General features: G+C 44.3%; 1 protein-coding gene across 8 annotated transcripts in view; it reads right to left on the bottom strand.

Moving 5' to 3' along the window:
* The window catches only part of PKHD1 (PKHD1 ciliary IPT domain containing fibrocystin/polyductin), a 277,932-nt gene that overhangs the window by 219,704 nt on the left and 44,642 nt on the right, over positions 1-13,586 (bottom strand). For all 8 annotated transcript variants that reach the window (XM_075086582.1, XM_075086585.1, XM_075086584.1 and 5 more), the window contains 3 exons: positions 12,233-12,300; positions 7,684-9,297; positions 7,369-7,512 (listed from right to left, as the gene is read on the bottom strand). In XM_075086582.1, coding sequence (XP_074942683.1) covers positions 7,369-7,512; positions 7,684-9,297; positions 12,233-12,300 — 1,826 coding nt within the window. The remainder of the gene's footprint in view (positions 1-7,368; positions 7,513-7,683; positions 9,298-12,232; positions 12,301-13,586) is intronic.

Here is a 13,586-nt window from a genome sequence, read left to right as displayed (position 1 = left end):
GGATGAAGGCACAAGTCTTTTGCCAGGGACATACAACAACTTAAGGTCTATACAGCTTTGAAATCCAGAAATAGGTTTAGTGAAAGCATTGTCACAGCTTGGAGGGCTTCTAGGAAACTGGTGTGAACTGGGATCTCCCCGTTCGCCTTGCTTTGTACCTCAGTCTCACTGGAGACTTGGTCTGAGTTTCACTCCATGGATGCGATAAGAAGTATAATGGGAGCAGATGTGTTTAAGAAACAAACGGTGTGAACAGAAATTAAGTTTTCTTATTCTAAACCCCCCCAAAAAAAATGCTTAAAAAAAATGTGAACTGTCACTGAAGTTTAGATTAGGTGAAAAGTTTGGCTTTAATAATTTTCAGAAAAAAGTATACTGTAAGCTTTAAACCATGCCAAAGATCATAACTGTGTCTCTCAAAACCCTGAGCATGTAAAGACTTTTGGAGAATTTTCATTAATCCTGAACTAATAAAATAGTTGTAATGAACTGAAAAGGTCTGTGGAGAGTATTTCCCTCTGCACTGTAGCATCCAAGAGTGTTCCTCAAGTATAAGAGGTGCAATCAATGGGAATTTATCAAGAAAGGATTTTTGTTTGTTTCTTTGCTTTTTTAAATTGCCGTTTGTTCAAAAAGTATCCTGTTTGCTGGAAAAGTGCCATTATCAATGAATGCCTTGGCTCCTAAGCAGTTTTGAAAACGGTTTTTGAAATGGTAAAAATATGAAAATGCTATATTTCTTATGTTAAAAGATTTAGTGTTTTTTACTAAAAATTATTATTTCATATGGAGTATTTTTGAAAAGTTTATAGCTGTTTAATGTTTAAGGTGTTTTTTGAAATATTAAAGCCTAGCATTTCATCTGCTCTGAACTTCAGAGAGAGAGTTCACTATTTTTCTGTATTTTTCTTCTCTGATTTAGAATAAGAAAAAAGTTACCCACATCTTCACATATTTTGCAATATGCTTAGTCTCTTTCCTTCCCCATAGCCAGTGACAGTTCTCCTGCTTGGCATCCAAACACAGCCAAACACAATCCCCACCTCAAAGACCTACATATAAAGGTGAGACAGACAAGTAATAGGGAAGCCTAAAGGAATGATGGCGCCACAATTATATTTTGCTTTTATTATCCAGAAATTATGTCCTATAGTTCCAATAGAAGCCTTGTGTCTTCCTGAAGGCCAGGCTGCCATACCAAGGGCATTTTAAGTGGCACTAGATATCTGTGGTTTGGCAAAAGAATACCAGCCAAGAGGACTAAATACTACCAAGAACTTGCCTTTGAAACAACATGCAGCAGAACCAATTCATTACAGGAATTTCTCCAAAAGAAATGGCATGTATGCTTTTTTTTCCAGCCAGTGGGAGGCTAAGAACTTCTCAAAACTAGCAAAGATGAAGGACATCCAAGCAGTGATGGAACTGCCCTTTCCTTCCTCCACAAACCCACAACTTTCCTGTGGCCAGAAGAATTTGTTCCCCTTTTGTAATAGGGTATAGCAGCTCTTTCTGCTTTACTATTCTATTCTGCTGGTGACACGAAAGGCTGTGGTAAGCTCAGACGTGTTAATGAAGAATGTACAGCTGCCTTAGATGAACAACCAGCTAGAGCAATATTAGCACATCAGAATAGAATAGAATAGAATAGAATAGAATAGAATAGAATAGAATAGAATAGAATAGAATAGAATAGAATAGAATAGGTCGGACAGGACCTACCACGATAATCTAGTCCAACTGCCTCACCACTTCAGGGCTCACCAAATGTTGAAGCGTATTATTCAGGGCATTGTCCAAATGCCTTTCAAACACTGATAGGCTTTGGGCATCAACCACTTCTCTAGGAAGCCTGTTCCAGTGTTTGATCACCCTCTGAAGGTAGGTGGTCAAAGGCAGATTAAATTCACATTCAGAGGTTGCTGAGCTAATCAAAAGAGGCTTTGGTTTTCTTTTGTGGTCTTGAAAAGAACATGGCAGAGTTTTCCTAGGCAGAAAAACAGCTGAAGCCTGTTTTAGGATGAATATTAGAAATGACCCACACAATCTCAGGATGTGAATATTTTCCTCGATACCTTGCTGCTGTCAAAGAACTTGTCTGGCTAACATAGATCACCAGAAGATACTTCCTGCACAGACCTTAGAGCTCAGCAGAAGAACAGCCCATCGCTCTTTAGATACAGCTGAAATGTTATGTGGAAATTGGGCATTGCTGACATGCTCCTGTGCCCTTATCTCAATGTTATCATGCCTGTAGGAACACAAGGCCTTGAATCCTGCCAAATTCTGAAATCATTTTTATCTCAAACCAGGTACACAGATGTACTCATTTATAAAATCTAAGCTAAAGAACATGGTTGCAAAGGGTTGTAAAGAGATCAGTGGAAGCAAAATCCAAGAAAACTCTGCTTAATCTATGCAACCTGGAATCAAACCTAGGACCACCCTACAGCTCCTATCCATTTCATGGAGATACCACTCTTCGAGGACATGTCCAGTTCTGGCTCCTCCTTTGGGGTCCTCCTATTCCCCTGCTCCCAGAGGATTTAATGCTTTTCTCAGTTAGGAGGAAGTCTTGGCCTTTCATCTCCCTTCCTCTGACCATTAAACATAAACTTCTTTTGGTATTATTGGTGCCATTATCTGCTGCCACAACAGTAACAAATAATATTAACTAAAGATCACAACACACGTAGTATGTCCTAAAAGGATAGTTTCTCCATTCTGGGCCACAATTCTTCTCCCTACCTAACTGGTTAGTGTTCAAACCCCAGAAGGAAGCTTCTTTATGCTTTATATTCCCTACAAAGACAAAACCTGCTAATCACATGTAATACAATCCCATCACTGAGATGAATGCATTCGTCCCATTACAGCTTCTCTTTTGAGATCAGACACAATGGCAGCCAAATCTCTGCATGGCGGTAATGGGTTAGGGACCGACTGCCCCCAACCCCGTCTTTGAGGGATACTCTGGCTTAAGCCAGAATCCTGGGATGCTCAGCACAAGGGCTTTGTTCTGGGTCACCGTTTAATAACAAGTGCCGGACATGTGATGAGGCTAAAACCTACAGGAGTTCCAAGGGCAGCTGCAGATTGATTGAACAACTGCCCAAGGAGTCCCAGTGCCAAACCTTACATCCCCGGTTATCCATCGCTCACAAAATGAGCTGCAGAGCATAACATTAACATGTGCTTAGCAGGGAAGAAAAAGGTTAAAAAAAAAAAAAGAAAGGAAAGGGAGAGTTAAAAAAGAGACCTGTTAAGGTCATCAAGTCCAACCTCTGCCTATGAAGAATTGCTCCCTAGGAGACATTCATTTCGCACAGCCGAGTTTCAGAAGTCCCAAGAGGTAACTTCGCAAGCATCTATTCCACAGCCTGATAGATCTCACTGTCAGAACGTTCCTGCCGTGTAATCAATATGCATTCTTTTTTTCCTCTTTCTTAATTTCATTTCCGGATTTGAAGGACAGAAGGGACCATTTGGATCCTTTACTTTGATCTCCACAATCAGAGGCCCTCACTTCTACTCAGGTTTCAATTGCCACAACACGTCCTCTTCATATCTTCTGCATTTACTCATACAAATCACCCCAGTTCCCTGGCTATAGTCCCCCTTGGTCCAGTACACCTCCTTGGTAAACCTGCAATGGGAACTCATTCCTCTCTCTCCGCTCGTCCCATACAAAATGCTCCAACAAGCCAGGACTCTCTTCCTTTTAAACCAACCTCATTTCATTTCTAGACTTTAATCTAAATCCTCTTCCCTAAACATCCACTTTTACCAATGTAATCTGACTAACAGTAGGTCCGGGACTCACTGACAGAGATCCCAAGAGCTGTTTCATCGAAGCCCTAAAGCCAGACCTGTTATTTCAAGCACACTGATGCAAACAGGCAAATCAGACTCAGCTTTTTCCCTGATGGATCTTCTTGTCATTTCACCTCCTTTTAAAGGTGCCTTCTTTACTCTTAACACCAATGTCAAACGTACAATCTTGGGTACTGACTTGCTGCAAAATTTATGTATGGTACCTACCCTAATATCAGCGAATAGGAATATTCAGTTATTTTCTCACCTGCCTCAAGCTTCCTGCCAGTCTTCCCACCTTTCACAGGAGCACAGTTCAATCCCACAGACATTAACCATGTGTTCTGTAAATTTAACCTGAGCTGAACAGAATCCGCAGCTGTATTTGCACTAATCAACAGCGCTGCGACACAAGTAACAAAGCAAGAACATGAGAAGGGGAGAGCTCCTGGGATCAAGCCAGTTATCTCTTTACCAGACCTTGAAAGATCTGTGGGTTTGTTTGGGGTTTTATGTTTTGGCTTTGTTTTTCCTTGAAGAGAGTTGGTTTTATTAATTTTATTTAATTTTGTTCATTTTCTTAAGCTTTAAGGGTTAAACTCAAATTTTAACTCTCTTCCGATTTGATTTTTCTGCAGCTTGCAAAAGACAACACTTTCATAAAAGAGCCGAGGCTTGCATTCCTGTTCCTTGTGCTCTGGACTGAGCACGTTTCGGTACTTAGCATGCCCAGCTCTTTTCAGCGATCAAACCAAAAACCTTGCTCAACCCTGCTCAACACCGGTTCCTAAGGAAGACCCCATGGGGTAGGCTTATGGGTGGATCCTGCTGAGACCAGCGGTTCCTTGTGTCTCAGAAAACTGCCTGTTAAATGGGAAAGAAGTCACATTTCCTACCTGCAGAGCCTTGCCCTATGGATTTGATCACATGAGTAAGCTAGATGGACCAGTTGGGGATTCCCACGTGAACATCTCTAATCTTAAGCAGGCCAGACACAACATGACCTAGCGCTGAAACCCCAGGTGGCAAGCTGCCACCTGACATCCCTCAGTGCCGGAGGGGAGGTGTTTCTGCTTCACGGCGTGCAGTAACAGAAGAAATGCAGCTTGAACTCTTCACTTCTCATCACCTCGTCCATGAGCAACGCTGGGAAATGTCAGACAAGCATCCAACCTGGCTGCACCAGCCTCTGCGCCGAAGGGGCCCTGGGGCACCACAGACCTATTCCCTCCCATCTCCTTCACGGCTCATGGTCCTGCATCCCCGAAGTCACTTCGCCACCTCTCCCACATGGACGAGGCTGTGAAAGAAAGGTCTGAGCGCTGGATGTGCAAGTGCCAAGTGGCAAACTTCCCCAGGCAAACAGCAGCATGTAAACCACGAGGTGAGACTGGACTAACTGCACTTAATAAATCCACTGATGCCCTAAATTGTGGGGGTGTGCAATCCCCTAAATTAGGGGGAAGCCATCTGGAAAGCATCTTGCTCTAAATACAGATTCACCTATGCCACATGTAGATGTGCACAGGCTGACTATGCCCCTCTCAAGGAGTACAAATAGCCCGGCAAACACTCACAGATTTAAGCAGCCTGCAGTGGATATTATTTTTTTTTTATTAAAAAAAAAAAAAAACCCAAACCCACATTTTCTTAGAAACACTTAACTGACAGAGAAAAATTTTTGCAACTTGACTGGTGAGATTTGCAAGGCTGCACACTGCAAAATCCACAGCAGGGAAGAAAGGGGTTGTCTTGTAACTGGCCTCAAAGCAATAGTGCCTGTGTCCCTCTGGTTAGTGAGGCAACGCAGCCTTTGTATCTCCTCTCCAGAAACACAACCAGCAGGCGGGCAGCAATCAGCATTCACTTGCTGACATCTAGTGTCAGTAATAAGCATTGTGGTCCTGCCTGTAAGAAGGTTTTCCCCAGGCTCCCTCTGCCACCTACCAGTCTGTGGATTTTGAACACAGTTGTTAAGGTTTTCACAGTTTGGATTAATTTGGTTACATTTTATTCTGCTATTCTTCCTGTGATAACCAAACTTCCCTGTTCTGTGCTTTGATTTTTTTTTTCAGCACTCCAACACCATACATTTTTCCTGTTTTAAAAAAAAATTCATAATAAGTAGTTCTGTGGACTGTCCCTAGATCCTGTTTAAAACAAAGAAAACTGAGCCCTTAAAACCTCTCAGTGTCTCCTTTTGGGTGCTTGGGGTTGGGTTTTAAAGCCCTTTACCCCACCCCACCCCCTATTTTTCTTAGTATTCCTTATGGATGAGGAAAGGAACCATTCAAAATGACAAGAGCAAATTCAGACTTTTGGAGTAACTGAGGCTGGAGGGGACCCCTGGATTCCTGTCATCCCAACCATTGCCCAAAGAAATGTTAAATTTCACACTGGATTAGCTTCTCAGCAACGAATCTCGTCAACTTCTGACTGTTTTGGAGGATGGAGATTCCACGCACCATTGAGCAAAACCCTGGCAATTTACTGTGATGGACACTCTCACTGCCACCTTTCCTCCAGGTCCACAAAGAAGAGGCCATGGATCCTTGGTCACCTGGACGATGGACCTTTGGACGGCCACAGAATGGCAAATATTTCTGTAGATCTCAGGGCGTTCTCCTAGCAGCAGAGCTATGAAGGGGCTAAAGTGTTGCGGTGCCAAGTGTTGTGATGCTGCAGCACCAAGGTAGGCGCGCTGTGCTTAGCGTTTGCAGAATGGCATATGTCTCAGGGTGAGATTTAAAAGCCTACTCCTGCCTTTTGCAGATCTGAGGAGCCTAATTCTCTGCTGCCAGTAGAGAAGAGAGGAAATGTGTCTTGTCCCAGCAAATATCCATTTTGTAAGAGTTTCCTCCAAAACTCGGGCAGAGTTATTTCTCTCTGAGACAGCTGGAGATCATGGCTGCTTTCCCTGTTGTGCTGCCTCTCTCCAGTTAAGGAGGATGCTCTGGCTGTGAGATGAGATCATCTTCCTCTCAAGGAATTAAAATTCTCATCTCTAGCTTCGCAAAGGTATGAACTGGCTAAAGTATGTCATTCATTCACCCTCCCAGTCATTCAAACTTTTCCTCCCACAGAAGCTGTCCCACTATGCAGCCAAAACACAGAATGTATAAGTCCACAGAAAAAAAGATATTTAAGGAAGCTCAACTCACTAGGCCAGCCATGAAGGCCAAGAGGTGCTTGGGTTCCCAAGCCTCCAGCTTTCATTCACATTTTGTATGACACAGGTTTCCCAATGAATAGTTGCCACAAGGAACTGCTGTTGCACATCTCATATACACCCACCAAGCATGTGTGGCAGCTCTGGCTACAGGCACGTGGTGGATCTAGTCCAAAGCCCATGACCACTGATGCAAAAACTCCCCCTGACAGCAATTGTCTTTGGACTGAGCTTAAAAAGCAGGTCAATGCTGTGTTAGCGACTCTCCTTTCTCCAGGGCTGCTGCTGCTCTCTGATCGCCTGGAATGAGACCCCCAACTTTTGGGTCAATACAGGTTTTTAGGGGATATTTTTAACACAGTGCTAGGTTTTGTGTTTTAACTGACCGTGTAAGCGTGGGGCAAGGCAGCTCAGGTCAGTCATCGTCGTGTTGTCCAACATTTCACAGGGGGTGCCACAGACTGTGACCAAAGTCTTCCCTGGGGAAAACCCAGTCCCACAGAGGTGAACTGCTCCTCCATTCAAGCCACCTTGGAAAAGAACAGAAAATTATATTTAAGACAGAGCCTGACAGCCACCTGTCAACAAGGGTATTTTTTTCAATTTATAATTGTTTCTTTCATGACAAAAAAGAAATCCAGCCTCCACAGTTCCTCACACTGCACCCCGTGGAGGAGCTACAATAAGTCTTCATCACTTACCCCAGTTGCGATGCACAGCTGTCACCATCAGCTGAGAGATGAACGTCAGGTTGGAGGAAACCCAGCCCCTGGGGACATCCAGGCCCAGCACATGGTACTCGCCAACAGGGAGCAGAGGAGCTGAGCACTGCAAGGTAGTGCGACTGATGGTGACACCACTACAAGCAAGGTCTCCAACAAACACGTAGATGGTGTCCATCTCTGTGACCCGCGATACGGTCAGCGTTAAAAGGAGACCAGTTGCAGAAAGCGAAAGGAAAGCTGGGGTAAACTCCTTGTTGTAACTTATTCTTCCAAGGCAATAGGAGTTGCCATCTACTTTCAGACTCAAAGCCCTAGTCCCATTACCCGGAGGCACCTTGCACTGGATAGCTACACAGGTGACACTGAGAACATGGCAAGGGTGATAATCAATGAGAACAGAAGTCGTCCTCTTTCCTTTCAGTGCTGAGCCTTCTAAGGTGAGCAGACCTCCACCATTGGTGCTGAAGTTCTGTGGGTAAAACCTGTACACCTGAGGCCAGATGGTGAGAACACTGGATGCTTTTCTGAAGCAAGCTTGCCCACTTTTCCTGTTGGATATGGAAATGTTGTGCTCCCCTGGGGCAATGCAGTCTGTCTGGCACTTGATGCTGGTCTCATTCCAAAAAGTTACCTCGCAGACAGCCTGGTTGTTCACGTGTACCACGGGGCTGTCACTTGGCCATGCCAACCTCTGTCCTTCGATCTTCACAGAGGTGAATGTCCCATTGGTCTCCCAGGCCACCAAATCTACAAGGGGGCTCCACTGCTCGTCAAGGCGGAGCGTACAGTCTCCAAGGCAGACACTGCTGATCCCATTGACAGTCACCATGACATTGAGAGCCCAAGACGCTTCAGCCAGCCACTGGTAATGCAAAGGATGAGCCTCTGGAAGGACAATACAATTAATGGCATCGTTATCAGAGTTCTGGATCTCACAGGAATAATTACCCCCCAGGCTGACTTGTACCAAATCCCTCCTGGATTTTAAAGCAATACCAGATATAGTGAGTAACATCCCACCACAGACTGATCCTTGTGATGGGAATATGGAGGTTATCCGTGGAGTTATTGTAAGGGCCTGCAGCCTTGCTGTCACACGAGCGTATCCTAGCTGCCTCTGGATAACCTGGATGGGGAAAGTCCCAGGTTCCAGGCTGTTGAGTGGCAAAGAACACTGATAAAACATTGCAGACTTGTTGCCACGTTGAAACTCAAGTTCACATTCACTGTGTCCAAGCTTAGCCACAGATCCAGTGATGTTTATCCCCTGGATGCTCAAAAGCAGGTTGCTATCTGTGATTTCCGTTTCAACAACAGCGATCAGAGGAGTCAAATCTCTTTGGTAATTAAAGGTGGTGGTCCTTTTTTCAAGAAGAGTATGCTGAAGTGACCTACTACTGATGGCTACGTTTACTCTGACAGAGACGTCTTGTGACTCTTCATTAGACAAATTAGCAGCTGGTGGGGTCAGGCACCAAACTGTCTCTTCTGCCAAGTGAGTAACCATGCAGGTTTGCCTGTTCATTGAAACAGAAACCAGGGCAGGATTTTGGCCAAAGCCCACCCCAGAGATTGTGAGCAGTGTTCCACCTAGGAGTAAAACAAAACAAGGGAGGATGACGTTATATGCAGGAAATCATAGAATCACAGAATCGTTAAGGTCGGAAAAGACCCTTAAGATCGTCAAGTCCAACCGCTAACCTATCACTGCCAAGCCCACCACTAAACCATGTCCTCAAGCACCACATCTACCCTTCTTTTAAATACCTCCAGGGATGGAGACTCCCACCACCTCCCTGGGCAGCCTCTTCCAATGCCTGACAACCCTTTTGGTGAAGACATTTTTCCTAATATCCAACCTAAACTTCCCCTGGCACAGCTTGAGGCCATTTTCTCTCATCCTATTGCTTGTTACTAGGGAGAAGAGACTGAAATGAATCAATGACTGTCAGTGAACGATCACAAACCATGCTAAAACTGATAAGCATGGCAGATAGTCTTAGCCAGGTCAAATGGCAGAAGAAATTAAGTCCATTTTTGGAACAAGACACCAGGCAGTCATGTGTGGGGATAATCCTATGTGGACACGAGGCTAAGGTATCAGATAGCCAGGGGCCATTGTGGCAGCAAGTGACAGTAGAAAGCCACCACAGAACTGGAGGAAGCTGTTGTGAGAGGATCCCCGAGAGAAACAGACACTGAACTCTTCGGGGAATGGGCCTGCCTATGCAGGCACATGAGGAGATGGTAGAGGTGGTTTGGTCCTGCTGCATGCAGGGAAGCAGGATGCAGTATGAATACTTTCAAACAAAAAAAAAAAAAAAAAAAAAACAAAAAACAAAATCATGGACCTTCCTTCAACCTTCAGTTCTGCCTGGCCACTCGGGCAGAGTGACAGATTTGCCATGCACTGATGGTCATTTGCCCTTGAGGAGTTCACTGACCAGAAAAGCTGATACATTGATGAATGCTTCCAGCTTCAGGCCCTCCCCTACTTATATGCTCCCGGTCTGCACCATTTGAGATGGACAGAACGGGAAGGGGAAGAGAAGAGCAGTTCCCCCTCCACTGCCAAAAGCAACTCCGACCAGGGCTTCCCATGCATGGGCTGGAGGAAGGCAGGCTGTCTGCTTTCCCCTGTGGTTGCCTGGGAGTTTTTATTCCCTAGGCATCGACTTAAGGCCACAGAAGAAGACAGCAAATGGATAAACAGACTCTTGATGTGAACTGGGAGGGTCATTCACATGGAGAAGCAATTCAGGAAGGGTTACACACAAAGTTATGACCTCCAGCTGAGGCTGTCCTTGTGTCTAGTGTTGGAAGCTGGAAGAATGTTGTAAAGAATTAGCACCATACACTGCTGTACTCATAATCTTCCTAAGTCACCCTATATTTGGGTCACTCTGGGAGACAGGATATCTTTGGTCTGATCCAGCACAGTTGTTCTACGACATGGCAGTGGAGTCTTCCTCTCCACACTGACAGGAGAAGGAGCCTTGGGAGGCTCTGCTACCACCCCTGCCACTAAAAGTAGGTGCTAATTATCTGGAATAAGCATGAATCCAGATATCTTGACACAACTTTGCAGAGCAGCTGCCTCTCTAGGGTGCTGAGAATAAGAGCAGTCTGGATTTTAAGATGTGATAAGGACAAAGATGCAAACCCTCCAGCATTCCCAGCCTAATCCCATGCTTCCAAGCCCAGAGCTGCCGCCTTTAAAGCCAGCTGAAGCCTCTCTCCTCCACCTTCCTTCAGTTTGCAGTACTGGCACGCCCAGTGCCCTGCCTTGCTTCACCCTCTTTATCCACTAAGCTTGTGCCCTTCCTTTTCCCATGATCTGGATGAAAAATAAGTTCATTTTTAATAGGGTTCCTTCTGAGAGAGCTCAAATCCTTAATCCAGATGGCTACAGAAGTGTTAGAGACACAAAAGATCAGAGATAAGGAGGAAAAGGATTGGTGCTTTTTGCAGTGATGAGATTCTAAATCAGCTTAAGCCATTCATAAAACTACAGCCAAAGAGTTAATCAGCTCTTGCTTAAATTTCAGTTTAACCTAAACTATGAAAAGGTGCAATATACCTATACATATTTTTTAGTAGAGTTTAATCTTCAGGACTGATAGCCTTTGCTATCCAGGCTCTATCCACACTCTCATCTTTCACGGCCTGGGCGCTTCACAAACTATTGAACTAATCACATACCACAAAGTCTCTGAGTTTTTGCATCTTCAGATGTGTTGTGAGCCTGGAAGAGCAATCTGTGGAGGACCTGAATTGCATCACAAGAATTTCTCTGTCTTCTGTAAAAGCATTTCTAAGAATTCATGTAGAATTCGCTACAGGGATTCAACTCTCCCTCATCCCCAGCCAAATGACAAAATAAATTAATCACCCCAAATCCGCTTTTTAAGATTTAAAGTAAAACTCTTGTTTTTAGTTCAGTGATGTTTTGCTCTGAAACACACTTAAAGTATTTTCAGTGTTGGAGAGCTTGGAATGGGATTAATAAATATTTCACTTTTGATTAAAATTAACATTGAAAAAGGGGGGTTTTTTTGTCTTTTCAACTTAACAAAAATGAATGTCCCCTTTAGGATCACTTGAAATTATTGTTTGCTTCAAACCACAAGTGTACCCTGCTTTCCACCTAACTTTCACACAGAAAGCCTTGAAAGATGGAGGCGTAATGACTGAAAGAAACAGCACACATGAGTCAGGTGTGGGCGTGCTGTGCTTTCCCAACGGGAACATGCAAGGATACATGAGCAAACACTTGGGGAAATCAAATTCAAAGCACAGGGAGCCCTGAGCCAGCCAACCAGATTGAGGGATGCTCACTACAATCCCACATTTCCAGACTGCTGCTGTCTGCCAGTTGACGTCTGCATAATAAAGGGTCACAGATTTAAAACACCCTCATTTAAACTGATGTGAAATGGGATGCCCTTTCCATTCCTGCAGGAAAACGGTGCCCTTGATCCCTTTAACCTCCATAAGTGGCTGCAGATGTAACGACGCTGTTTACCCAGAAAGGAGCCACAACACGGCTCTATGCTGAAGATCTCTGAGAGGTACTGGATTAGCGGCTCAACCCTGCAAAAGTAACAGAGAAAGGAATTTTGGGGATCTTTTTTTGTTTGTTTGTTTTGTTTTTTTAACATTTTTTTCTCCTGCTGCAGTGTTATTCTTTCTTACAACTCCTCTAGGTTGGAAAGCCAAACATCCACCTGGCACATCCCCTTTGTTCAATGCCACATCGCCAGGACCACACCACACCCCAAATTGTTCCATGTGGTTTGAGGTACTTCTGTTACAAACACTATCTTATCAAGCAGCAACCTGTGGGACAAATTTAGTCCATAAGGTACAACAGAATTGCCCATAAAAAGAAGCAAGAATGAGGGGTTTTTTTGCCAAAAAGATCCCAGCGTAGCTATGCCCACAGACAGGAGATGCAAGCGCATTGAAGAGACATCCGAGCGGCCTTCCCGCCTTACATCCTCCCACCAGACAGCAGAGGTAACTGCGGCAAGAGGAAAGCCAGACATAACCTGAAGCCCACTCAGGTAAGGGTGTAGCTCTGCTTCCATCCCACCTACATCTATTTTTCTTCATCATCACCCTCCTTTCAAAAACACCCCCTCCCCTAAAAAAACACATTATAGAAGTAGACCTTCCCAAGCCTGCAGTCCAGCCCACCAGAGATCAGAGCTGTCTCCTGGGATGACCCATCCCCCTCCACTCTCTGGAGACAAAGTGGTGGTGCTGCTAACAGACTCCGGTACCAGATGGGAAGAATCCCTACGTTTCATCCCACTGACCACAGGCTTTCTCCTGCTGAAGTTCATTAATGCAACAAGCAGCTTTGGGTGGCTTGTGAGCAATAAAAGCAGCTCCCTTCTATCCATTATCATTGTTTCAGGATCATTCCTAGCAGCTTCCATGGATGAGAGTTTTGTGGCTGAAAAGCAAAACTGTGTTGCTTGTGAATGCATTGTTGTATCCCACTTTCAGGTCAGTTTTCCCCCACATTTTAATTCATTTATACTACATTTAACTAAGCATGAACTTGAAGTGTCGCCTTAAAAGATGGAAATAGCATCATTTTAAAATTCTCCAAACAAAGCATTTTTTCATTTCTCAAACTAGCTTTTGTTTTTCTCATGGAAAGTGTTCCTTTTCTTGTGCTGTTTTCCTACAGCAGGATTTATCTGCATTTGACCTGAATCTGTGAATACCTTTGATTGCCTGAATATGCATTTTTCATCAAATCAACTGTTTTTTCTGCAGTGTTTCTCTCCTGCCTCCTACTGATCCAAGGGGAGTTAATCGACTAGCATTAGCAGTTTGCTGACTTGGGTTCCACAGATCAATAAATG

The sequence above is a fragment of the Phalacrocorax aristotelis genome, chromosome 3 (genome assembly GCF_949628215.1).
Source record: "Phalacrocorax aristotelis chromosome 3, bGulAri2.1, whole genome shotgun sequence".
NCBI lineage: Eukaryota > Metazoa > Chordata > Aves > Suliformes > Phalacrocoracidae > Phalacrocorax > Phalacrocorax aristotelis.
This window is presented reverse-complemented; position numbering and strand designations above follow the sequence as displayed.